A 27,271-nucleotide genomic window follows, 5' to 3' on the forward strand; every position below is an offset into this window, starting at 1 on the left:
TTTCTATGACTATTTTGACTGTTTTAATGCTAACAACATAAATAAACGAGAGTTTATTTTGTCAATAGAATTTCTAAATTTTAATATCAGAACCTTGGAACAGGTCAATAATAATCACTGTAAACTTTTTGTACCCACTCAGGCTGTTGGGGACCAAAAATGTTTCATTTAAACCCATTAAAAACAACATTTTTGATCCTCAAGCAAACACTGAAAACCATGCACTTATGATTCAAGGCTTAAATTCTGGAGTTACTGATTTAATTATACAGTTTCTCTTCTTGTCACCAAATGTTAGACATTTTGTCATATTAGGCATTAGGGGAGAATGGATGCTTTTTTCCTAGTTTTTTGTTGAGGCACTTTAATAACAATTTGTTTAAATCTTAAAATAAAAAAATAAATAAATAAAATAAACTCAAAGTTGTTTCTGGGGTTGTTCAGGGTTGAATTATTAAAAATAAAATAAAAATCATAAAAATAAATTATTATTATTATTATTATTATAAGTAGTAGTAGGAGTAGTAGTAATATATTATTATTATTCTAACTACAACTACTACTACTACTAATAATAATAATAATAACAATAATAATAACAATAATTGAAAAATTTTTCAAGGATCATTACATCCAGAATTTTGCCAATAATTTACTAAAAATAATGTTTGTTTGTTTTTTAACATTTGTGTTGTCCTATTATACATTTGTAAAAGATCAGGACCCACCAACTCTGACGATAATTGCTGACCTTATGTCCAGTTTTTTTTTTTTTTTTCCTGCGTATTTGTCTCACTTTAATGTTTCACATCATCAAACATATTTCATTGGTAGACAAAAGTCAGTTTAATTTATTAAGGGAACAAAGCCATCTAAATCTACCTGGCCCTATGTGAAAAAGTCATTGCCCCCTAAACCTCATAACTGGTTGTAATTCAAACAGCCAACACTGGAGGGTTTTCCAGCATTCACGGCCTGTTTAAGGTCATTCCACAGCATCTCAGTCAGATTTAAGTCCAGACTCTGACTAGACCACTCCAGAACCTTCATTTAGTTTTTTTAGTCCATTCAGAGTTGGACCTGCTGGTGTGTATGGGATCATTGTCCTGCTCCTTAACCCAAGTGTGCTTGAGCTTGAGGTCATGAACTGATGGTCAGCATTGGTTTTGGCCCTGGAACTCTCTCATGATGCCATTTTTGCCCAGTGTCTTTCTAATTGTTTAACCATGAACTCTGACCTAAGCCGAACCAGGGGGTTAGGGTTAGGGTTAGGTAACCCTAACCCAACCCTGAGGCCTGCAGGTCTGATGAGTGGTTTATGCACTCATTTTGGTAGGCCGGCCACTCCTGGGAAGGTTCACCACTGTTCAGAGTTTTCTCCATTTGTGGATAATGGCTCTCCATGGTTGTCTGGAGTACCAAATCCTTAGAAATGTCTTTGTAACCCTTTCCAGGCTGATAGATGTTAGAGACTATGTTTTTCATCTTTTCTTGAATCTCTTGAAATTCTTCAATAATTTTGTCTTTTGTCTTTACTCAGGTTATCTTTGTCTAATATGAACATTGGTTTTTAGGTGTGGCAGGTAAGAAAATCAGAAATCAGGAGGTGGTAAATATCAGTGTGCTGTATTTATATAAGGCTGTACCCATCCACTAGCCGTTTCTGTTCCAGTTTGTTTTCTATTGAAGCATCATGAGCTAGAGCCAGTGTCTCTTTATATTACTGTGGCCTCTCTTCTCTGTTACTGTCCACTCTCTCAGTATTCCCCTGTTACAACAGCCTATCAGTGTGAAGGCCAAGTGGTTGTGAATTCAGAGCAGCTCTATCTCTGATTTATAGATCATGTCTGCCTCCAGGGAGGAATTTTACAGGAAAAATACACGTTTTAAGACCTCCTTCTGGCCATTAACACACGTCTACCTCATCTCTGTCTTTATTAGACTTCTACAGTAGGTGTGCTGATGGGAAACCTCAGAGTTAGAGATATCCAGGTGATAAACGAACTGACTGTAGATGTGAGGTAGCCTCGGTAAACTGTAAGGGCTTTTACTTCATGAAGCATGTTCGCTTATTTTTAGAACAGAGAAACAACTCTTTTCTTTGATATAAATGTGGCTCAAGAGTCATAATATATACAAAAAAACCTCAAATTGAAATCTTTATGTCTAGGTGTCTCCCAGGTTTTAACCCCTTTTTTTTTCTATGACTATTTCAACTGTTTTAATGCTAACAACATAATGGAGAGTTTGTTTGGTCAATAGAATTTCTAAATTTTAATATCAGAACCTGGAACGGGTCAATAATAATCTCTGGAGATGTTTTGTACCCACTCAGGCTGTTGGGGACCAAAAATGCCCCATTTAAACCCATTAAAAACAACATTTTTGATCTTCGAGCAAACACTGAAAACCATGCATTTATGATATGAGGCTTTAATTCTGGAGTTACTGATTTAATTATAAAGTTTCTCTTCTTGTCACCAAATGATAGACATTTTGTCATATTTAGCATGAGGGGAAAATGGATGCTTTTTCCCTAGTTTGTTGTAGGGGCACTTTAATAACAATTTTTTTAAATCTTAAAATAAAAGAATAAATAAAATAAAAATGTATAAAACTCAAAGTTATTTCTGGGGTTGTTCAGGGTTGAATTATTAAAAATAAAATATTAAATAAATACATTATTATTATTTTATTATTATTATTAGTATTATTATTATTATTGTTGTTGTTGTTGTTAACACAGAACCAAATAATTTTAACATCTCACCTTTATGACTAGGTGTGATATTGACTGAAAGATTCATGCAAAATATTTGATTATTTTTTTGTAAGTGTGTAGTGTATATATATATATATATATATATATATATATATATATATATATATATATATATATATATATATATAGCTGTTATGTAGCCCTAGCTTCAAGCTTAAAACTGTGAAATAATAATAATAATACAAATACAAATAATAATAAAATCAAAGTTGTTTGCTCATTATTAACATATTCAGGCTGTGACAATCACCTTCAAGAAAATCTAATTTGAATTAAGTATATAAAAAATATTTCTTTTTGTGTTTTTACAGAATAAACATCAGGGTTTTTCCACTTTAACTGTCATTAAGGAGTTGCATTGGATACAGTGATTAATATATGATTTTTTAAGATTAGGTCTGATCTTGACTGACAAATAAAGTTTTTTTGTGTTTTGTTTTTTCTTTTGCATAGAATTTGTATTGCTATTTATGTTGGTATTTTTTTTTTTTTTTTTTTTTTTTTGGTCAAAAAACAAACTTAACGTATTAATTTTTGAAAAACCTTAAATAAAAAAAAATATATAAATACAAATAACAATGCAAAAACTCAAAGTTTTTGCTCATAATTAGCATATTCCAAGCTGTGTTTACCCCTTCATGTTATGAAAATTGTTATTTTCTTCTCTCACATCGCAGACATCAGGGATTTTTAATGGTTAATTTATAAATAAATAAATAATCGCATTAATAACCAAGTATGATCTTGATTTTAATATTATATATTAGGCACAAAAGTGAGAAAAAAAATATATACAATACTTCTCTTGCCAATTATGTGTAGCGTCCATTTTTTGTTGCAAACAGCCCCAGTGTAACAATTTATCAAAATCATGAAAAAATAAAAAATGCAAAAGTTATTGCTCAATATTAACATATTTAAGGCTGAAACAATCCACTTCAAGGAAATCCAATTTGCATTAAGTATTGTAATAAATATATATTTTGTGTTTCACACAAAACACATCACACATTTGCACTCAAACTGGCATTGAAAGGGTTAACATCCTAATAACACAACTATCAGGATTGATCTTAACTGAAAAGCGTATGCCAAAAAAGTTGAATTTTTTTATGTGTAGTATTTTTTATCACTTTTTATGTTTGCCGTCCATTTTTTGGTCACAAACAGCCTCAGTGTAATAATTTATTAAAACCTGAATAAAATAAAAATTTGGAGTGAGTAAAAATCAGAGTTGTTGCTCATTATGAACACATTCAAGGCTGCGATAATCCCCTTCAAGAGTCAGATTTTCATTACCAATGATTATTATTTCATTTGTTGTCTTTTTATTTAAAAACAATTATTTTCCATCCTGTAAGGGTCAAATTCCTTTTAAAAATTCATCAATATTTGTTATTATTTATTGTTATTCATGTGTGCTGCCATTTATTTTCCATCCTCTGAGGGTTAAATTCTTAAAGATCTGGCTGCCTCTGGTGTGCAGCCGGTGTTAAACGTCTGGATTCTGATCTTTGGTTAGTGCTTCTGCTCCCTGTGATCAGTCACCTGTCTAAACTCAGTGTTCAGGTACGAGGTCAGGTACGGAGCCAGCAGAATAACAGCCACACCAGCTGGCGTCTCTGATAGAGAGACAGGAAGATGGATCCATAAATGGTTCGTGTTTAAGTGCCGCCTGTTAGCCGACATGGACAGAACCGTGCTAAATGAGTTCACCTCGTCCTCCATACTGTGTTTCCACCAGGTGTCAATCAATCCTCTTTTACTCCGCCGTTTTGCTCCATCTCAACTTTTACCCTGGTGTAATGGACGGAGTCGTATTAGATCACTTCAGACCCCTGTCAGAGCTGGCCTGATTGGCTGGGCGGCACCAGAGCGGGCCAATCGGGCTGTTAAATGGAGCTGAACCCGTCTCCAGATGGGGTCTTCTTCTGTTACATCATGAACTGTTGAACCCAATCAGCACCTGGGCCGCTCAGGCGTGAACAAATGGGGTTAGGCTGTAATGTGTCAGCTGATACATATTGTGGATCGCTCACGGGGGAAATTGAGGTTTAATACACCTGCGGGGTGATTACCAGGGCACATGCTACAAGGATGTACCTGAACTCAGCTCTGACATGATCGCTGGAGGCTCTCGTGTTGATCTAATGTGTTTGACGGACACGCTGACTCTGATTAAAGGGCCGCAGGCTCTCAGAGTGTCCTTCAGACGCTGGTTTATGATGGTAAATACAGAAAACACTTCATAGCAGGGGAAGACAGAGGCCATAAGGATGCTTTTACCCTTTTAGGGATGTTTATAAACCAGTTATAGTCAATAGGATTTCACTTAAAATACAAAAAAAACCTTTGAGTAACAGTAACGTCAATTAAATAAAAATATTTGATGTAAAATAAGCGGCTGTTTTAAAGTGACTGACCTAATCACAGTCTCAGTGATTGTAGTAGAAAGACACCTGTGTCTGGAGGGTCCAGTCACTGGTTAATCAGTATTCATGGCTACCATTACATCATGAAGACAAAAGAATGGATGCAAACACATTTCCAAGGCTCTGAACATCCCCCACAGTTCAGTTAATCCATCAAAATCTGCATAGATCAGACTGTCCTCAGAAACTGAGTGGGCGTGCAAGAAGGACACTGGTGACAGAGTCCACCAAGACACCTATGACTACTCTGAAGGAGTTCCAAGCTTCAGCAGCTGAGATGGAGAGACTCTGCAGACAACAACTGTTGGCCGGGTTCTTCACCAGTCAGAGCTTTATGGGAGAGTGGCAAAGAGAAAGACACTGTTGAAGAAAACTCAGATTCAATCTGGACTAGAGTTCACCAAAAGGCATGTGGGAGACTCTGTGGTGAAGAGGAAGGAAGTTCTTTGGTCTGATGAGACCAAAATGGAGCTTTGGATGGGTCAATGATTGGCAACAAAATTGATTTCACTGCCCTTTTTTTAACAATAAAATTTTATAATATAACGAGCAAAAATGCAAGAATTTGGTGCATGGTCCTACAATGAGTAAATGGTTGAATCTGGTGAAATACGATAAAAATGTCAAATTTTACTAGACTTCTTCACCTTGGAATGCTGACATTAAAGAATGCATGATTTTATACTGCCATGACAGTGAGATTAAAAAAAGTGGTTTTAATGGAAGTCAATGGGGGCATTTTTGCCTCGAAGATGTCCAGAGGGTATTTCTGACACTACATAAAAAATAAAAATGCAATCAAATCAGTTTTGTTGCTAATCTTTGACCCATCCAAGACTCTTATCACCCCCAAAGCCCCGTCTTTCTAATATTTATTATATGGAAAATAATTCACTTTTTTGCGTTTTTTGCTGTAAAAAATGAAATATTTCAAGTAATCAAACTGGCATTTAAAGGGTTAAAATTCTGAGAATTATTGAACTTTTTGTAGTTTTGAGCAAGTCTGAAGTTGTTAAAAAGATTTATGAAAAAAAGGTGAAAAAAAAAAAAATATTGATGCATGCTGATTTAATGGCAGTTTTTTTAACATGTACATTTTTGCCCCCAAGGTGTCCAGAGGGTAGTAAATTTGAGGGTTAAGAACCTTTAAAATCGTGCCAACGGCGGCCCAGTGACACTGTTGATTTTCCTCCAGAAGGCTTTAATACTAGGGGTGTCTTTCAGCTGTGTTTGTGTAATCTCCATTTCATTTCTAAATTTATCTGCACTTTTCCTTTTATTTCCTCCTCCTTCAGGGCAATGATAAAATTATCAGAGAGGTATTATGGGTGAAACCAGAGATATTAGAAATATAATCTCGTCAGAACGTAGAGAAGATTGATTCTCTGCAGGGATCACGTAGAAACGCTGCTTTTGTTTTAAATCTGTCTGCATGAGTACAAATTTGTTTTCCCTCCTTTAAAACCACGTCATTGTTTGATCTTCCTCTTTTTGGCGTGTGCAGAATGTTTAATGTGTTTGGTTTGAGCACATGCACACGTGTGGAATGAGTGCACATACTGACGGTTAGATTTGTAGTTTCCTCTGTTGTTTGAGCATGCTCGGTGGATTAACCTCAGCATGGCGGACTGTGTTTAACAGGATTACGAATCTGAACTCTGATGATGGATTAACGGAGCGTTAGTCTCTGTAACTTGGTAAACAATAGCAGAAGCTAGAGTATGCCTCTAAGAGCCCTTGTGCACATGTACATGTACTGTTTCCATTAATGTTGACTTTATCATTGAGGTCAGAGGGTTCCTGTTTAAGTAGATTTAAGGCTCTAAAACCTCTAAAGCACCATCTTCTGCAGACATTTTTGGATTCAGGGGATGCAAACACTGCAGAGATGTGTACGAGAGTATCATGGTTACTGCCTGGTGAATATTTGCAAATAAAAATGTTTAAACAAATCGTTGTATAACATGTAACTTAACCAGATTCAGACTTTAAGTTTTGAATTGGACCCAAATTTGTCCGTCTCATTAACTGTATGACTAAATTTTATCACCTTTGCCCTGACTCTGCTCTTCAGAGCAGTCGCTACAGATTCACACCAGTTGTTGGTCATGTTGTTTGTGCACAGAAAACCATGGCAGCTGAAACTTTGCATATCACGTTCGAGTTAAAAGTATTGATCATCACATGATCGTGCAATTTTTGCAAAGAAGAGAAAGAGGCGACATCAGATGAGATGAAAAATGTGGCTGCTAAATCAGCTGAAGAGAGACGTGGATGAGGAAATGCATGTCTTGATAGTTTCAAACACTAGCACATAGATTTGACTGGTTGCATTACTCAGAGACTGGCATTCAACCAGGGCTACTCATTTGACCAATCACAGGGCTTGCAGTCATTTCAATGTGCATTGGCACATGCACAAGCCTTGGTATATGTTCGAGGCTATTCAGACCTACAGCATCGTACAGCAGAACACTTTAGGTTTGAGATTTTCAAAAGACCTGTTATGGGAATGTTTCTCTGTTGCTGATGAACAAATGAAATATTAGACTTCTGCCGGCCGACAAGCTTTCATTTTTGTGCAAAGAGGTCAAATCAATATACACCCGAGTGGTCAGCATGCAGAAAAGACAGAGAGAGAGGGAGAGAGAGAGAAGAGCCCAAACATGGGGAGACTAGAACATTAATGCTTGAGCAACGCCCCCTCCCCAAGGTATGCTTGACACCCCTCTGTCTGGGAAGAATCCACACCTGGACAGGGCTTTGTTTCCAGGCGGTCTGGACACCACAATTTAAAATACAAAATGACCTTTTGATTCAGTGGTGGGCCCCAGGTTTCACACCTTGTCAGGAACTGGCCCAGTCACCCTTTGTTGCTTTGTATTTACATATGCAGTGAAGTCGACACCTTCCTAGCCCTATCATTTCCCCATGTCTGTGGCGTAAGCTCCATAGAAAGAGAACCGTGGGGGTGTTGGGGATTAGAGACCACAGATATTGCAGAGCCACAAACTACTGATCCATTTGGATCCTGCAAATATATTTTTGAGATTCTGTGCAAATATGTTTTTCAGAAAAGCATTGTTAAACAGTCATTTAAGGATGGATTAACATCTACAGTCCTATTTGCACAGGGTTAGTATTACCTAGGGACCTCTGGTAATTGTAATAATCTCAAAGGATGTCTGTGCTTTCAATCTCATTTAAATAAACCAAATCTTGATTTGTGGAGCAAAAATCCAGAACAAATTACCGAACCCCTGTGATTTAGGGTGGTGATTCTGCCTTAAACATGGTCTGTGTGGTTTCTTCAGATTGAGAATGATAGAGTCTGTGGAGGACATTGTTGAAGTTTTTGCACATATGGGTTATTAATAGAGCCTCATAAACACTGCAAGAAAGCTGATGAGAAACAAGATTTTGTTTCTTATTTGTTTTTTGTTTTTGTTTTTTTGAGTGTCATTTTCAGTTTTAAATTGAACTTGCAAAAATAATGTGTCATAGAGTGCATGAACTTGCATGGATGGATTTTTGTTCTGCAGCATAAAAACTGGGCTGTTTCGCAAAATCAGTGTTTGCAGCATTGCATGCTTTTGTGCAGAACTGATTTGATCGAAGTGGTGAAACTCTGACAAACTTTTAATATCATGAGCTCAGCTCAGTTTCGGTGCCGCTTTAGCTCAGGTAGAGTTTAGGCCATGGTCAGGTTGTGTGTGTAAATCCATGCATTTATATGTGAGCATCACTGCTGCAGGATGTGTGTTTAGCTGACAGCTACATGACAGCCTCTGCTGTACTCATTTCCTGATACAATCCCACAATGCAACACAACACGGCCGTGGTGACCAGATCTATTACGGAGAACACAGATACACCGTGTTCCCCTAGAACTTTGATTTCCTCCTCCAAGGGAGTTTGTGTTTGACAAGGAGACGCCGACAGAGTGCATGATGGGAGTCGGCTGCTGTGAGTGGACGAACAGAGAGGCTTGGTAAACACTGATTGTTAATTTCAGAGCCTTAAACTTCATATTTCTGGGCTTCCTCTCTCCTCCCTCCCTTGCTCATCGCCGTCTTTATTCACAGATGCCGCCGAGGACTTTACGACCCGGCCCTTCAGATTTACGCGGGGACAATTGAACGCTTTGTCGCTGCTGTAGTGGAGCAGATGGGAGTTTCATGGCGGCGCTGAGGAAAGGTGAACTCAGCAGAAGACAACAATAGCATGTGTTGATGGAGAGAGAGGCTGCTACACCTGTCTGCATGCACAATGCTCCAGGAAAACACAAAAAGAATCCTTGAGCTTGAATCTGTCTCTGCTGGTGGATTTCTTTTCTCCACCTCTCTTCCAGTCACTCCCTGTCACACTCTCTCTCTTCCACTTTTTGATCATCGCCGACTCTCTGGGGTTTTATTCCCTTTGGAGTCGGCGCTCTTCTTTTCTCTCACTGTCAGCTTTCGTTGCAGTCGAACCCTGGCGCACTCTTGAGCAGAGTCTCGTCTATTTGCTGACTGCTGCTGCGCCCTTAAAATGTCACATCATCACCAAATATTCACCTAAACACCAGTGAGGAGTTTTTTTTATTCCTTTAAGCGATCTGACTCAATCTGGGGGAAATTTGTGGAGCAAACTGACGAAGCAGCGAGCAGCAGCACTTATTGACAACAGGGAGGCGTGAGGGTGATGCTGTAAATGTTTGGGATCACTCCGATGCGATTCCTCCGACGTTTGCAGTGCAGTCACGCTCGCTCACAAACACAGATAGTGAGCCACATGTTGCATCAGGATTGCACAGTGAGTCGACTCCATACGCCGACAATTAGAATCGACCTCTGCACTAATGGGAACGAGGATTGAATCTGAAGGGTTAGAGCTGTGTACGGATCATTAGGGTCAGTTTGATGGTGCATGTGCAGGATATACAGACACTAATGATGCAGAATGACACTGAATCATTGCATGCTTTCACTTTAATATTGCAACAAAGAGAAAAAAGCATCATTTATTAATGTGACCTTTCTAATTATAAAAACTCTGACATAATGGTTTAGTTAAGAGAAAGGATGGGTACAAGTCCTCCAGAGATCACAAAAAGGAGCTGAACCGGACTTCCACCTGTCTTCATACGGAAAAAAAGTGGTTCGGCACAGTAAACGCTGAACCGGAAATACTTCGTATACGCCTGAAAAAGGCCTTGCTGTGCAATTTATCAGAATAAAAAGGTCAAACGATCAGATTAATATATAAATATGTTTATATAGATTCAAAATACAAAAAAATATATATATATACGTAGGCTACATATATGAAACTGTATTACATATAAAATTATTTTATTTTAAATCATGGAGTACATCTTTATAACCTTGCAAAGCAGGTGGATACGCCCATTTCCTTGTTTTTCACTGGCGAATCCATCTTGTTAAGCTCTGAACCGGTTTGGCTCGGTTAGAAAGTGACAGGACCAATCAGTGACGAGGGGCGGTACTTTCACACACGGCAGGGTCGTGACGTAAACAAGCAGCAGCAAGAGGACTGCAATTATGGTGGCAGGGTTAGCGTGAATGCTGCTAAGGTGACAGTTTTATTAGCACCTGACTAAATTTCTTTGTTAGAAGAAGAACAAAGAACAGCAGTGAGTTGTTTTCTTTTCAAAAACGACAAAAGTCGAGTTCTGACATGTCTATAGCCGCCATGTTTCGCGTTATTCCTCAGTAGCTGTGCACGCGCAGCTCAATGGCTGCTACATCACGTGTTTTGTTGCTCTGACTGGCCCGTAGAGATGTGACAGAGAGAACGTTCATCCAATCACACTCCAAGTTTTTTCAAAGCCTCTGCCTTTTCTTAAACGTTTCCTATTGAAGCTTCCCCAGATGGATGTGTGAAACACATCCATCTGGTGTGTCAGGTTGACATATTTTCATTTAACTGAGAAAACACAAGAAAGCAGATTCTGCTTCTATGTTTCACTGTCAGTTATTATTTTAACATGAATCATTTATTATAAATGATTCATTAAAATCCATGCAATCTCAAGCTTTTTATTCCAAAAACTTAAGACTGTTCTCTTGCAGACTAAATAAGATCAACCCCCAGGATTTTCCTGTCTTCCTTTCCACCCTTTCACCAAGCCTGAGAAGCATCCCCACAGCATGATGCTGCCACCACCGTGTTCCACAGTGGGAATGATGTGTCCCACATGCCTTCTGGTGAACTCTAGTCCAGATTGAATCTGAGTTTTCTTCAACGGTGTCTTTCTCTTTGCCACTCTCCCATAAAGCTCTGACTGGTGAAGAACCCGGCCAACAGTTGTTGTCTGCAGAGTCTCTCCCATCTCAGCTGCTGAAGCTTGGAACTCCTTCAGAGTAGTCATAGGTGTCTTGGTGGTCTCTCTCACTAGTCTCCTTCTTGCACGCTCACTCAGTTTGTGAGGACGGCCTGATCTAGGCAGATTCACACATGATGGATTAACTGAACTCTGGGGGATGTTCAGAGCCTTGTAAATGTTTGTGTCTCCACCCCCTGATCTACACTTTTCAATAACCTTTACTCTGAGTTGTTTGGAGTGTTCTTTCGTCTTCATGGTGTAATGGTAGTCAGGAATACTAACTTGGCTAGACCTCTGTTGAATTACTTTAAAGGGGGGCTATCTATCTTTCTTGTTTGATGAGCTGGAGCAAAAGCAAGCTGTCACCGGGGATTTGATCGCTGATTATTTTGTGTTTTTAATGTGTAATGTTGTATTTTTTTCTCTTTGAAGACTTTAAATCAGACAGAAAGAGCTTCCAGTGATTCCACTTCTAAATTTCCCTCCAAACAAAGAGCTTGCACTGACTATTTTTGAAACAATGCCACAGAAAAACATTTTCTATCTAAATAAAAATCATCAGTGGGTTAGAGCTGCGTCCTTGCTTCAGCTGTTTAACATTGATTTAAAAGCTTTACCTGAATGCAGGTAAATCAGAGATGGATACCATAGATTCCTTCATGATATTAGGCTGTGCTTTTGTCTTATGCTGTACTCGTTTAGTTCTGCAGCTGATTAAACACTGAACTCAAAGGTAAATTCATTTCAAACATCTTAAAGATAACGCCTGGTACGTTATTTTGTGACTAATTTCAATAATAAGTGTTCAAACTCTCCCTACATTGTCCTGGATTAGATTGAAACGGCGTCTTTATGTACCCGGAGGTTTCCTGCTTTCATCCGCTCTGAGGTAATAACCACACTTCACATGAATACCATCCATATTTATTCAATTTAGGATTGCAGCGCTGTCCGCCGTTGTGCATGATATGCATAATTCTCAGCGCGGGGCCTTGAAGCCTCTATTTCCCTCAGGACAATAAGTGTGATTGTATTCATGTGGAGTCATCTCGTATTCCCCACAAAGGACGCTGACAGCAGTTTTCCACTTCCAGAGCTGTTGACTGAGTCCCCGTTGTGTCTCCATTGTTCCAGTCAACAATTTGATTGTTGCGTCTCTGAATGACATTTATATTCTGCTGTCACGTCTCTGCACCGCTAAATGAAATACAGTTCAGTGAATGCCTGGCTGGAGTCTAAAGGATCTGGCTGCACCATAGAGAAAAGCAGCAAATTCAACTGGTTTCCTTTAATATGCAAGACTTTCCCGTTTGATGCATAGTTTGTTCAACTTTTTTACACCTATGTAACTTTTATCCTGTTTATTTCTGGTTTCAGATAAAATATTGGGCTGCAACTCAGGATGTAGTTTTTTTAGTCAGAAATGCAGGAAAGCGTCGTCTGATTAAACGTGATGAATAAAGAATAATGTATGAAAAATGTTTGGTCTCCTCTTCACTGCATTTCAAAAGCTCGTCTGGTGTCTGAATGCACCGAACCTCTGAATCAGAGGTATGTGAAATATTTCACAGTCTGAATAGATGCTGGGACTCTTCAATAACAAAAGCATGAAGGTGAAGGTGTTTATTATAGCTCAGGAATGGTTTACAGCAGTGTTACTCAACCCTGCTTAAACTAAGAGCCCAGTTGTTGAAAAATATATTTGCAAGAGCCACTAATGCCCCGTTTACATGACAACGTTTTCCAGTGAAAACGCAAACCTTTTGTAGTGTTTTGGCTGTCCGTTTACACGGCAACGGCGTTTTGGTGCCTGAAAATGGAACTTCTTGGGAATGGGCTCCAGAGTGGAAGTTTTTCAAAACGCCCCCGTCTCCATCTATGTGTAAACAGGGAAGTGGGCACTTTCTGAAAATGGACATGCGTACTATGGCTGCAGTAAATATCCATTCGCGAGTAGGCTTATAACTCATGCACGGATGGGAAGCCCAAAGCAAAGATGGCCGACAGCAGTGTACGGTTTATGCTCCTCAATCTTCTGAATTTAACTGTACTTCTCCAACAAAGTGTTGATTTACTTCACCATCACTTCATTCAGGGGAGACGTATTTCGTGCCTGCACCAGATTCTGACGGCGTACGTGTCGAAAATCACACCGCCATCTACTGGCCTGGCGTGTGTACTACATCGTTTTTGGTGTTTCCTGCAGTCTCGTGTGAGCAGAGATCGTTTTGAAAATGTTGTCGTCTGAACATGGAACTTTTTGAAAATAAAAACAGAAAATGAAGCAAAACATTGTGTTATTGAGGCCTGAGTCACGGGTGTCAAACTCAAGGCCCGGGGGCCTAATGTGGCCCACGGTGCAATTTTACCTGGCCCTCAAGATCATATCATATCTTAATAAGAACAGGCTCAGCAGAATGAGGTCTGCAGATTTCCTCCAGTATAAAAATGTAAATTTAATCTTAAAGATTAAAAAAATCCTTGTTAAATTACAAAAATCTATAAAAAGTAGAGAGTGGAAATAATTAGATAAAAAGTCAGGAATGAGGGAAAGAAATTAATTTGTGTTTTCCTTTCATATTTTCATTTTGCATCCAAAGATTATGCCTAAAACTTTTTATTTCATATTATGACACTTTAAATTAAAATTTTTTTAACTTTTCCCTCATAGTGTGACCTTTTAGATTCACACTTTTGCATTTTAAATCGTATCTTGACCTTAAACTCCTAACTCTGACCTTTAATCCCATATTTCACTTTTTGAAATCCTGATTGAGAATTTTATCTCATATTTCCATCTTTAGAGTCACGATTATGAATTTTATCTTCTATTTTGACCTTTTAAACTCTTGATTTTGTATTTTATCTCATATCTTGGTCTTTAAACTCATGATTTAACTCTCTTAGGACTTATAAAGTTGACTTTTTATCTCAGATTTTGAGCCTTTAAACTAATTTATTTATTTAGCATTTATCTGACAATGACAGTAACAGTAATGCTGTGAGATTTAATTATTTGACTTTTTTTTTTTTTTTCAGAAATCTTAAAATCATTTTTCACCACTGTTTAATTTCCTCTATAATTCATTACGTGTCAAAACGTGGTTGACAGTTTTTGGTTAAATCTTGACCCTGTTAGACCCTCAGGTTAGACCTGATTTCAGATTTCAGCCCCTGCACTAAGTGGTTTAAAGTGGCAAAAACAGTTTAAAGTAGCAATAAGTGAAAAGTGGCAAAAACATGGCAGGAAATGAGAGAAAAGTTATTAGAATGGGCAAAAAGCAGTCAAGATTGGCAAAATAGGGCTAAAAAATAGGAAATAAGTGGTATTTAATGGCAAAACGTAGCTTAAATGAGCAAAAAAATGAAAAAAGGGCAAAAATTTGATAAAAGTGGCAAAAAGAAGTGGCTAAAATGGGAAAAAACTAGGAAAAAAGTGGTGTTTAATGACAACAGGTAGCTTAAATGGGTGAAAATAGGGAGAAAAAAGGGTGAAAAGGACAAATGGGATAAAAGTTTTTTAAAAAAGTCAAAATGGGCAAAAAAGTAGGAAAAAAGTGGTATTTAATGGCAAAAAGTTGCTTAAATGGGCAAAAAGTGGTTAAAAATTGCTGAAAAGGAGCAAAAATGGTGCAAAAATGGCAAAAACTTGGCAAAAAATGAGAGAAAAGTTGCCTAGATTGGACAAAAAGTTTAGTATAACTCTGGGAAACAAACTGATTAATGTGATTAATGAGGTCAAAATCTCTCTTTTCTAAGGTTTTCTGTGAGAATAATATTTCAAATTAAGATATAAAATAGCCACAAATAATCACTAAAGAGCCACATGTGGCTCCAGAGTCACACGTTGAGTATCACCCATTTAAAGGATCATTGTGGATGCATCAAATCTTGTGCTAACCAACTCTGCAAATCAATTCAACGAGAAACCCTGAGTGCATGTCAACAAATCAGCTGATTTGGGTCCATAGATGCAGTGTTTTAAAGAGCAAAGTTAATCTTTTTAACAAAAGGATTTACATTTTAAGAGGGCTACTTACTGCACAAATGAATTAAATATATTTATTTCTTTGATAAGAGTGGTTATTCAGGTTAAATATAAAATACCACAGCTTAACTTTAAAACGGAGCTTAAATTTTGCTGGCCCCCAGTTTGGCTGGGCCCCAGAAAGCTCTCCCATTTTTCCCCGCTAATGGGCCGCCTTGTCTGCATGACTATTCTTGAATGTTCATGGCTGTGTTCAGGTACAGTGGGGGTTCCCGGTCTCTGGCACCTTTATTTTGGGGTTGCGAGCTGAAAAGGTTGAGAACCGCTGCTCTGTGGCCCAGAAAGTGCGAAGAGGAAGTTTGGGCTCATCCAACAGATTCATGCATATTTTAGGTACTAGAATACAAAATGCATGCAACAATTTGCATTAGTTTTACAGGGAGAGTTGATAGTGAGAGTTTCTCTTGGGTGTTTGCTAGCATGCTGTTATTTTTTTCTCCTGAGGACTGAAGGAACTAAATGCAGATGTGAAAACGCCTGATCATTGTTGATGTATAAATCTTTTACTCATACTTTATGATCATATAACTATGGATGCAATCATCTGATGCTCTTGCAGCACACAAATCTTGATAGTCCAGGTTTTCCTGAAGAAATAGGTGTCTGGTTTTGCATGAAAGCGGTGAGATTCTGCATGCATTTTTGCACAAAAAGCATAAAAATGTCAGGATTAAATTGAATAACTTATATTTGCAACATTATTTTTTGTGCGATGTCTGATTGGAATCATTTTCCAAAAAGAAAATTTTTCATCTATTACAGGTCATGCGGTGCTCTTCTGCTTTTGATAAATCACTCACTAAATGATCCCTTAGAATAAAGCCATTTTAAAGCAATCATGTTCATCATTTCACATATTTATGCAGCTCCCTGGAAGGAGTGTTTTCCTGCAAGACAGTTCTACAGCAGCACCGATGTTCAGGCTCTGACTGTGCATGAAACCAGCGTGGATTCACTGTCTGTTTGTAGCATGAGCGTGTTTGTAGATGCAGGACAGAGAGAAGAGGTTCAAACACAGCCAGCGACACTCGAAGCGGAGCAGACATGCAAACATATGCAGTAAGATGGCGATGAAAAGGAAAGACAAGAACCAAAGAGTAAAAAACAAACAGAGAAAAACAAAGAAAAACCAAAGTCAGGAGGAAAAAGAGGGCAGGGCAGGGGACAACCGAAATGAAACAGGGTTTGTGTCGTGTTCATGGTCGTACTGTGATGAAAAAATAGAACATAGGGAAGAAAATATTCTGCCTAGAAAGCAATAATCACCTTCGCTTGGGATGACTAGAATGTACGGCGTTGTTATTTGTCCCCTACCTATTACCACTAAGGCCAAGGGCCGCACATCCCCGCCGGACAGCATGAGAAGAGAGGGGAGAGAGAAAAACAAACAACAACAAAAAAAGGAAAAAGAAAGAAGAAAAAAGTCTAAGAAAAAAAGACGTAAAGTTCCTTTATCCATTTCATCAAGGTTTAGACCTCCCTGGGTTTCATCTGTCTTTGAGGAGAGAAATTACAGCAGTGAGATCAAACTAGAACAGGTGGATCAATCAAAGGTCAGCTAGCAGTCAAGATGTGAGCTCCTGGACCGGCCCAGTACCTGGAGGCGGACATGTGCTGCAGGTGAGGATGCTTCATTACCAAAGAGTGAGTCAGTGGATGCAGATGGGGGTGCTGGGGGTTAAGACTCGGGTCTGGCTGGGTCTGTCAGCTTGGTTTGACGGGTTAATCAAAAAGAAAGGGACGGGGAGGGAGGATGGAGGAGAAAACAAATGAAGTGATGGCTGAAAGAAAAAAGAAGGAGGAACTTTGTGGCGTGGCGAAGACTGGTGCAAGGACAAAAACTGGCCTCGAGTTTCACAACTGACATCAGCGATGACTTCAGTCACCAAAAACAATAACGGCAATCAGATCAAGTCTTCAGCTATGTATAGCCGGCCAAGTCCTGTGTCCACAGCTGTCGTTTCTGCACTAGCATGACTTGTAGTGGCGTTACTACCAAAGCTGACGTCTGCTTTCCTTGGTAGTATCTCCAAGCTTTAAATGCAACCCCATTTCCAAATAAGCTGGGACGCTTATTTGGAACGATTTTCAGATCTCCTAAAGTGAGCTGCAGCTCTGAGCGGTGGTCAAAAGCAGCTGTAAACACTGTAACTCTTCACTTATTTATCTTTTTAACTGTTGATATCTCATCACTAACAACTCTGCTTTTTGCACATGTCTGATTTCATCCAGTGCAATGCTTTTGAGATGTACTGCATGTACTATAAAATTCAAAAAAGTTGGGACACTGTGCAGAATGTTAAAATAGATAGAAGGCAATGATTCTCAAATCTCATAAACCCATATTTTATTCACAATAGAACACAAACATCAGATGTTTAAACTGAGACATTTTACCCATTTATGAAAAATATTAGCTCATTTTGAATTTGATGGCATCTAAAAAAAGTGGGAATAAGGCAAGAAAAGGCTGGAAAAGTAAGCGGTAGTAAACGAAAAACAGCTGGAGGAGCCTTCATAACTAATTAGGTTAATTGTAAACAGTTTAGTCACATGACGGGGTATAAAAGGAGCATTTTAGAGATGCAGGGCCTCTCAGAAGTAAAGATGGGAAGGGGTTAACCAATCTGTGAAAAACTGTGTCTAAAAGAAAAAAAAGGTTCACTAGCAGAAAATAGTTTTCAAAAAGGAATATTCCTCCATCTACAGTCCATAATATAAAAAAAGATTCAGAGAATCTGGAGAAATCTCTGTGAGCAAGGGACAAGGCTGAAGGAGCCCTCAGGGGCCACTGCATTAAAAACAGACATGATTCTGTACTGGAAATCACTGCATGGGTGCAGGAACACTTCTAGAAATCATTGTCTGGCAACACATTTGGTCGTGCCATCCACAAATGACAGTTGAAGCTGGATCATGGAGAGGAGAAGCCACATGTGACTAAGGCCAGATAAAGTTCCTGCAAGTCAGCATTCGGTGGTTGAGAAAAATGGATACAAAGTCATTTTCTTCAAAATGATCATTTTTCATTTTTTCTCATTTCATCAAGATGGTCTGGCTGCAGACCTCGACAAAACCTCTACACTGGGGCATTCAGCCGCAGACCCCAACTGCAATGCTGGGGTCTACGCTATTAAAACCCAAGTGGTTAGGTTTAGGGTAAGCCAGTGGGAAGGGGGCTAGAGTAGAAAATTCGGCTCGGGTAATATACGTCATCGCCCCAGCATACAGGTCCGCCCCAGTGTAGAGGTTTGCTCGAGGTCTGCAGCCAGTCTCCATTTTATGCGAGTCTGACATTTAAACTACTCATCTGATTCAAAAAGTAACACAAAAGTGACATTTAAAAGCGTTAATTTTGTGTTTTAAAATGCCCTGTTTTTGAGTTTCTGTGGGGAGATTGAGGGGAGGGTGAAGCGAAACTGTAGGGTGATAATTGGCCACTCAGCCCGCCATCATTCCCAGTTTCGCCCATTGAGATAACAAACACTGCATGGCTCAAACGCCACCCCTCCCCCGGCACATGAATACAGCTGTTTCTAGTTATCACCCTTATCAACAGGCCTCAAGATGCACCCAGCAGCGAAGAAAAGTAGAAGAGACGATGAAGAAGCAGCAAGAATTATCAATAGACTTGGGACGACTTCAGGATCGCTCGACAGTGCAAGTTTGATGAAGGCGGATTTCCTATGGGAATATTTTGATGAGCGTCATCAGTCCGATTCAGAAGCATGGTGTGGGTGGACTTTATGTAAATGTGGCCCTGTTGTTCTCGCCCATCACCTGGCCTGCCTGAAGGTAGGAAAAGACCTGAAACTTTGAGTCTGGTTTTCTCAGAACAAACAGAAACTAGGAGTTAACATTTAATTGAGCATATCATTGTACAATATGCTCAGATTAAGGTGTATGATAGACCATTTGAAAGCCTGGAATCTACACTTTCATAATGTGTAAAAAAAAAAAAAAACTCAAAAATGACCTCGGACAACTTGCAGGAGTTTTTACCAGCTTTGGTCACAAATGTGAACAGGATCCAGAAACACCATTGTCTTCTCTGGACCAAAGCTCATTTAACACGGACTGAGGCAAAATGGAAAACTGTTCTGCGGTCAGATGAAACCACAGACGCCGTGTCCTGTGGACTAAAGAGGAGAGGGAGCATCCAGCTTGTTCTCCTGGCTCAGTTCTAAAGCCTGCATCTCTGATGGTATGGGGTTGCATTAGTGCCGATGGCGTGAGCAGCCCTAACATCTGGAAAGGAACTATCAATGCTGAAAAGTAGAGAGAGGTTTTAGAGCAACATATGCTCCCATCCAGACAATGTCTGTCTCTGTCAGGGAAGGCCTTGACTATTTCAGCAAGATGATGCTAAACCACATACCACATCCATCACAACAGCATGGCTTCACAGGAGAAGAGTCCAGGTCCTGAACCGGCCTGCCTGCAGTCCAGAGCTTTCATCAATAGGAATTATTTATAGCATCAGAAAAGGAGAATTCCTAGGACTGTTGAGCTGCTAGAATCTTGAGTCAGACAAGAATGGGACAAAATTCCTCCCCCAGCAACTGGTCTCTTCAGGCTGTTGTGAATAAAACATGGATTTCTGAGATTTGACAATCATTGACTTCTGATTTGATTGACATGTTACACAGTGTCCCAACTTTTTTGGAAACGGGGTTGTACTTCTATGTGCTGATTTTACCTTTCCAATGCCATCAAGTTTACAAGCACATTAAAACCAGCAGAAGTAAATGAACCACCTAAATCAGTAGAAGTGGATCAAACCAGAGGTATTTGGAAGCAAAGTGAAAGTGAAAGTAACTTCAGTCTACAATCACAAGTAGACAACACTGGATTCATAACGTCCTTCTACTGCAGCGACAAAAACAGCTGACACAGGGTATTTTTTTTTTATGTCAGTGCTGAAAATGTCGGACTAAACTGGTCTTGAGTTGAAAATGAGCGCTGACAGGGCAAAAACAGCAGCTGTGGATATGGACTTTTTCTCCAACAGTTCCAAATGTCCTGCAGACTTTCACCTTTTAATCTTTGAAAACTGGATGACTAGCTAACCAGCATGAGCTGTATCTAAACTCTGTCTTGTCTGAATTCATCAGAGGCAAAGATCAGGGAAAATCATAAATCAGATGTTGAAGCTACAGAGCCAGGTTTCCTAACAACGTGTCCGATCAGCATGTAGCTCTAGAGAGCATCGGTACCCAAAATAGCCCAATCATTCCCTGTCCGAGTGTCCTAGCAGCACTAGTGCAGTGCACATAGTTCAAAGCGATGTAATGCTCTATTTATATCCCAATGCTCTGTTTCTATCACTTGCATTGACACGCATAAGAAGCTAGAAACAATGTGGACTCCTACAGGAGCTTTGAGTGTCCTACAGGAAGATTTGCTTTAAATTTCTCACCTGGCAGAGCTTGCTAGCTTATTCTACAGAGTGAAGATAGTGGTGCATTAATAATAATGAATAACGACAGCTGTCCTCCTTAACCCTTAGAGGCCACTTTTGGCTATTTTTTGGTTATTATTTGTTTTGATTATTTTGACTGTTTTAATGCTAACAACATGCATTTTGGATGGCACGTTTATTTTTTAATATAACTTTAATAAATTTGTTAAGCATACAGTGCTTAGTTTTAGTGGTTGAATGTTATGCTTGATTAATTTCTGACTCCTCAGAGAGGCCCAGTGAGCCGGCTCAAATTTGGGTAGAAAAAGGTGAATTCGGTTTGAAATTCCTCATTCCTGTTCAAAATGGTAAAACGTGGAGAGCTGACTGAAAATGAAAGAGTCCGCATTAAAGGACTTCATGGTGCTGGATGGTCTCTGAGACAAATATGACAGGTGGTCAAATAAATTTGTTAAGCACTGTATATATTATCCTATTCAATACATTAGGTGTTTTTGGAACTGATAATCCACTTGAGGGTATTTTTGTCATTCATCAGGTTGTATTCAGAAGGTTTTTTTTTTTTTAGTCATTTATGGTCATTTTGATTCGATAGAGGTATCATAAAAGTATGTATCAAATATGATACAACAGGCTTTAAGGGGTTAATCCATATCTGCTGCTTTTAGCCCATTTTTACCACCTGTTGTAGCAACTTTCTGACCATTATTGCCACTTTAATCCCATTTTTGCCATTTTTCATCAGTTTTTAGCCACTCATATCCTGCTTCTTTGCAATTTTTCACCCATTTAAGCTACCTTTTGCCAATCAAGGCCAATTGTCCCCATTTTCCCCACCTTTTTACAGGTTTTTTGACCATTTTAGTCACTTTTCACTCCATTTGTTGCAGCTTTTAGACCACCTGTAGCTCATTTTTTTATGACTTTGTACCTATTTTGTCCACTTTTCCCCCAGTTTTCTCTATTGTATACCTATTTTGCCCATTTCCCCCCAATTTTTTGCAACTTTTAATCTATTTCTGCTGCTTTTAGCCCATATTTACCACCTCCTGTAGCAACTTTTCAACCATGATTGCCACTTTAATCCCAATTTTGTGATTTTTTTATCAGTTTTAGCCACTTTTATCCTGCTTCTTTGCAACTTTTACCCATTTAAGCCATTAAGCGCCAATTTTCCCCATCTTCCCCACCTTTCTACAATTTTTTCGACGATTTAAGTCACTTTTCACTCCTTTTATGCAGCTTTTTGACTACCTGTAACTCAATTTTTTGTGAAGTTGCACCCATTATTTCCACTTTCCCCCCAGTTTTCTTCATTTTAAACCCCCTTTTCCTCCCATTTTTGCCACATTTCACTTATTTTCATTGCCACTTTAACCCATTTTCACCACTTACATTGTAGCTCTTGAATTTTTTTCAAAAGTTTGGCTCTTTGGTTTAGCAGGGTTAAGTAATACTGCCTTAAGGGACGTCTTCCTGCTAAAGATTATGCTTTCTAGTGTGTTTGAGAACGCTGCAACTACAAAAGCTCTGTCTTTTCTTTACACTTAACTCTAAAACTTCCAAAACTTGGCCAAAACCTGGTTCTTTGGCTGCAACCATCCAGAAAACCTGATCTCTGCCTCTAACAGATGCTTGCATGACTTGAGTTACTGTATGCAAGCATAAATCCAAACAGTGCATGGCTGATTCAGTGATACAGACTCAGAGAATCAGTCAAATGGCTCGTATTCCTGAAATCAGTGCCCGTATGAGCAGGTATTCTGAATAAATTACTCACAGGCTTTTGCAGAGTTTGCCATCTGCATTGCTTCAGTACACTGCCCACACATCCAAAAAACTTTAAAAAGTATATGTCAAGAAGACTTTAATTTTGTTCTGGGAACTTTGACGAGTCTACATACTGCTATAAATTTGCATTTTCTTCTTTTGAAAGACAGCCACAAAGTTAAAAGCATGTCTTTTCCCAAGCACGCTCACATGCAGACGGACAGACAGAGAGCAGTGTCCACATTCTGCAGACGTCCACCCACAGGACTCTCCATTCAAAAATAAAACTAGGAAATGGATAGAGGCAGATAAAAGGATGAAATAAAGGAGAAAATGTGCACCAATGAGCAATAAATGCAACAGAGAAATAATAAAAGACTGACAGCGAAAAGGGGACGTGTGAAATTAAATCAATGTCTGATGCAGATGAAAATAAAACAGGAAACAGAGATGAGGCGAGGAAAATCGATGGCGAGCCGAAAAGCTTTCAAAGCACATTGCCTGGCACACAAACGGACGTGTTTGCCCGAGATGAGCAGCAAATAAAGATGGGAGACAAAACAAAAGAGGATAGGATGAGATGGGTTCTGGGGCTAACACTTTAGCCTCCAACCGTTGGGTTTAATGAAGGCGGTCAATCGGTGCGTAATGGCCCTGATGTTCCACTTTATACACTGATGAGCAACATGGATGCAGAGTGAAATGGAAAAAGAGAGAGAGAGCAGGAAAAAGAGGGAGAATGTGAGACAGAAAAGGTAATAGAAGAGGGAGATTAGGATGAAATCATGCAGGATTACGTGGTTAGGATGTGGGGTTGCCTGGGCTGAAGGTAGTGGGTTTAACTCTTCCTATGTGAGGATGTGTTCGTCTTATCTCCCATGCTTCGTAGTCATAATGTTATCCCACTATGCTAACCCTAAAGAGTAAAATTATACAAAATATGTGAGAGTGTAAGCGTCAATGGAAGGGTGCTCATACCTTTGTTAGCCAGGCGGACGCAGTTAATCTTGGTTTCCTGCAGAGAGAGAGAGAGAAAAACATTTTATTAAAGGTCTTTTCGGGTGGCAGGTACAAAAATCTGAATCAGAACCAGCTTTACTGGCCAAGTATGTTCATGCAAACAAGAAATTTGGTTCCAGTTAGCTTTGCTCTTAATGCACAGGAAATAAAAATCAAGCATGAAAGCAAAAATTATTATGAAATAACATCTTGAACAATCTTTCAGTCAATCTTGAATGTGCACAAGCTGTAATAAGTTATAGCCGGTATATACAACTCTGTGTGTTGATGGTATTAAGTGCAAAAAGTATAAGGATGCTAAATAAACACAGTCAGATTCCATAAAATATGAAATGATGTGGCAGTGGAGGAAGAGTTTCGTTGAGGACTAGAATCAACATATTAGTTTGTTAGCTTGATGCTAACACATCATAGAAGCTATGCCAACTTAATACTGCTGACATCACCGACTCAGTCCACCAACTTAATCCTGCTGACAATGCTGACTTAATCCTGCTAAAAACCTGCCTAAAATGCCAATTGAATCGTGCTGACGACAACTTAATACAGCTGACAACACCAACTCAGTCCTGCCGACAACGCCAGTTTAGTATTGCCGACGTCAACTTCATCCTGCTGACAACACAAACTGAATCCTTCAGACAATGCCAACTTAATACTGCTGACATTGCCAACTCAGTCCTGCCTACAACACCAACTTAATCCTTGCCAAAGCCAAATTAATACTGCCGACAACGCCAATTTAATACTCCTAACATCGCCAACTCACTCCTGCCGACAATACCATTTTAGTACTGCTGACAACATCAACTTAATCCTGCCGACAATACCATTTTAGTACTGCTGACAACATCAACTTAATCCTGCCGACAATACCATTTTAGTACTGCTGACAACGTCAACTTAATCCTGCCGACAATACCATTTTAGTACTGCTGACAACGTCAACCTAATCGTGCCAACAACTCCAACTTAATCCTGCCGACAACGTCAACTTAATCCTGCTGACAATGCTGACATAATCCTGCCAAAAATGCCAATCAAATCATGCTGACAACGGCAACTTAATATAGCTGACATCACCAACTCAGTCCTGCCTACAACGCCAACTTAATCCTTGCCAAAGCCAAATTAATACTGCCGACAACGCCATTTCAGTACTGCTGACAACACCAATTTAACACTCCTGAAATCGCCAACTTCATCCTGTCGACATCACCAACTTAATTCATGCCACCAACTTAATGCAACATTGCTCACACATTCTGCTGACATCGCCTACATTATCCTGCAGACAAGGCCAACCTATGTTCTGGATGTTTTGTTGTCCTAGGATCTGAGTCAAGCTGAAATGATAAGCAACAGAACAAATGAACTACAGTTGCTGCTCTTCTGATGAGCACCAACTAGATTTGAACAGGATCTTAAAAGTAAATAATGAAGGAGCCAAACTAGGCGCTACCTCCATAACTAACTGACACATTTATTACAAGACAACCAGAGCAGCAATACATGCAACACAATAGGTGTGCACTGCTACAAGGAATAAACTGCTTAATGTGAGCTCTATAGGCAGTCATTGTTGTGTCAGTCCAGGATTCTATCATTGGAGCCACTTAGTCAGGCAAGCTTTTGCTGAAGCTTTTCACTGGTCACCATTGTTTAACAGGCTTGTAGTCGCTTTATTAAACCATGTTCACTACTCAAACCGGTCATTCTCTCAGTCCATACTCCTTATTCTGAACTGACTGGCTTCTTCTTCTTTCCTTCACTCTCTCTTATAAATGATCTCCGCTCTATCTTGCTCATGTTTTGCTTCCCCATATCCTCTTCCTCATATTTTAGTCCCATCATCAGTGATTCCCTTCCTGATGGACTGTCACCACCTGGGGAAGTTTTTCTTTTTCTTTTTTCTTTCCTTTCTATCCTCCTCTCTTTATCATGTGCTCTCAAAAGCAAGTGCACTTCTCTAACCTACTTTCCATACAAAGACTGTCCCCCTTCACACGTTGGCCCATTTATCTTGTTTAAATCCGACTACAGCAGCTGGAGACACCGACGGCTGTCAATAATGCATTGAAAATAAATCACTCCTGATGTGATGGCAACCAAAAAAACCACAGGGAAAAAAGAAGCTGTGTTCAGAGATGACGTAAAAGGAGATTGAAGGACTGGATTTATAATGGGATGGAAGTGTTTGGGTGATTTTTGTGCTTGAATGAAAGAGTTATAAATGTTTTTGGAGAGCTTGAGTTTTAGTTTGAGGGCCATGGATCCTCGCCGGGGACTTTTTTTGGATAATCAGAATCTGTTTTGATGATATATTCTTGACTTTTTTCCCCTTTTAACACTCAAAATACATATCACAATCATTTAAAGCAGCGGTGTCAAACTCAGTCCCAGCAGGGGCTGAGGGGCAGGGATTCTGGATTTAGGTGTATCCTGAGAGCCTTCTAGGGTCAACACAACCTCATTTTCACCAGTTATAAAATATGAAAAAAACAGCAGTGATGATAAATCATTTAGACATTTAAAAAAGTAAAAATGATGGAAGTTTAAAAGCTCAAAATCTAAGACAAAAAGTCCATCTTACTAGTTCAGGAGGTCAGAATACCATATAAAAAAAAATGTGTTTAAAAAGCAAATATATGAGTGGAAGATTAAAATCACGAGTTTAAAAGGTCAAAATATGAGATAAAATTTTAAATTGTGAGCCTGTTAGGTCAAAATATGGGATTAAAAAGTGAAAGTGAAGAGTTAAAAATGTCAAAATAAGAGCAAAAATTCAAAATAATGACTTAAAAAGTTAAAAGTGTAACTTAAATTTCAAATTGGGAGTGTAAACGGTCAAAATATGATATAAAAATTCAAAATTATGAATTAACCATTTGGAAATATAAGAAAAAATTTGAAATCATGAGTTTAAAAGTACAAAATATGAGATTAAAAAGTGAAAGCTAGGAGTTGAAAATGTCAAAATATGAGCTAAAATTTAAAATAATGACTTAAAAAGGTAAAAATATGGCTTAAATTTAAAACAGGTAGTGTAAACGGTCAAAATATGATATAAAAATTTAAAATTATGAATTTAAAATGTGAAAATATGAGAAAAAAATGTAATCATGACTTTGAAAGGACAAAATATGAGATTAAAAAGCAAAAGTTAGGAGTTGAAAATGTCAAATGTGAGTTAAATTTCAAAATAATGACTTAAAAAGGTAAAAAATATAACTTAAAACTTAAAATTGTGTAAAACTGAAAATCATAAATTGAGTCATAATACTGAGATGCAAATTTAAAATGAAAAATAAAAATACAAATTAATCTCTTACATTCCCGACTTTTTATCTAATTTTTCTACCTTTACTTTTTCAGATTTTTTTGACTTAAGGATATTTCAAATAACCGAGGTTAAGTTTACGTTTTTATACTGGAGGAAATCTGCAGACCTCATACTGGTGGCCCAGTT

General features: G+C 38.7%; 1 protein-coding gene across 1 annotated transcript in view; it reads right to left on the bottom strand.

Annotated features, from left to right (window-relative positions):
* Window positions 1-27,271, bottom strand: part of ptprt (protein tyrosine phosphatase receptor type T) — a 516,342-nt gene that overhangs the window by 182,002 nt on the left and 307,069 nt on the right. Inside the window, exons 15-16 of the mRNA XM_041782769.1 lie at window positions 23,761-23,797; window positions 16,857-16,913 (exon numbers count right to left, since the gene is read on the bottom strand). Coding sequence (XP_041638703.1) covers window positions 16,857-16,913; window positions 23,761-23,797 — 94 coding nt within the window. The remainder of the gene's footprint in view (window positions 1-16,856; window positions 16,914-23,760; window positions 23,798-27,271) is intronic.

This window comes from Cheilinus undulatus, linkage group 3 (assembly GCF_018320785.1).
Source record: "Cheilinus undulatus linkage group 3, ASM1832078v1, whole genome shotgun sequence".
NCBI lineage: Eukaryota > Metazoa > Chordata > Actinopteri > Labriformes > Labridae > Cheilinus > Cheilinus undulatus.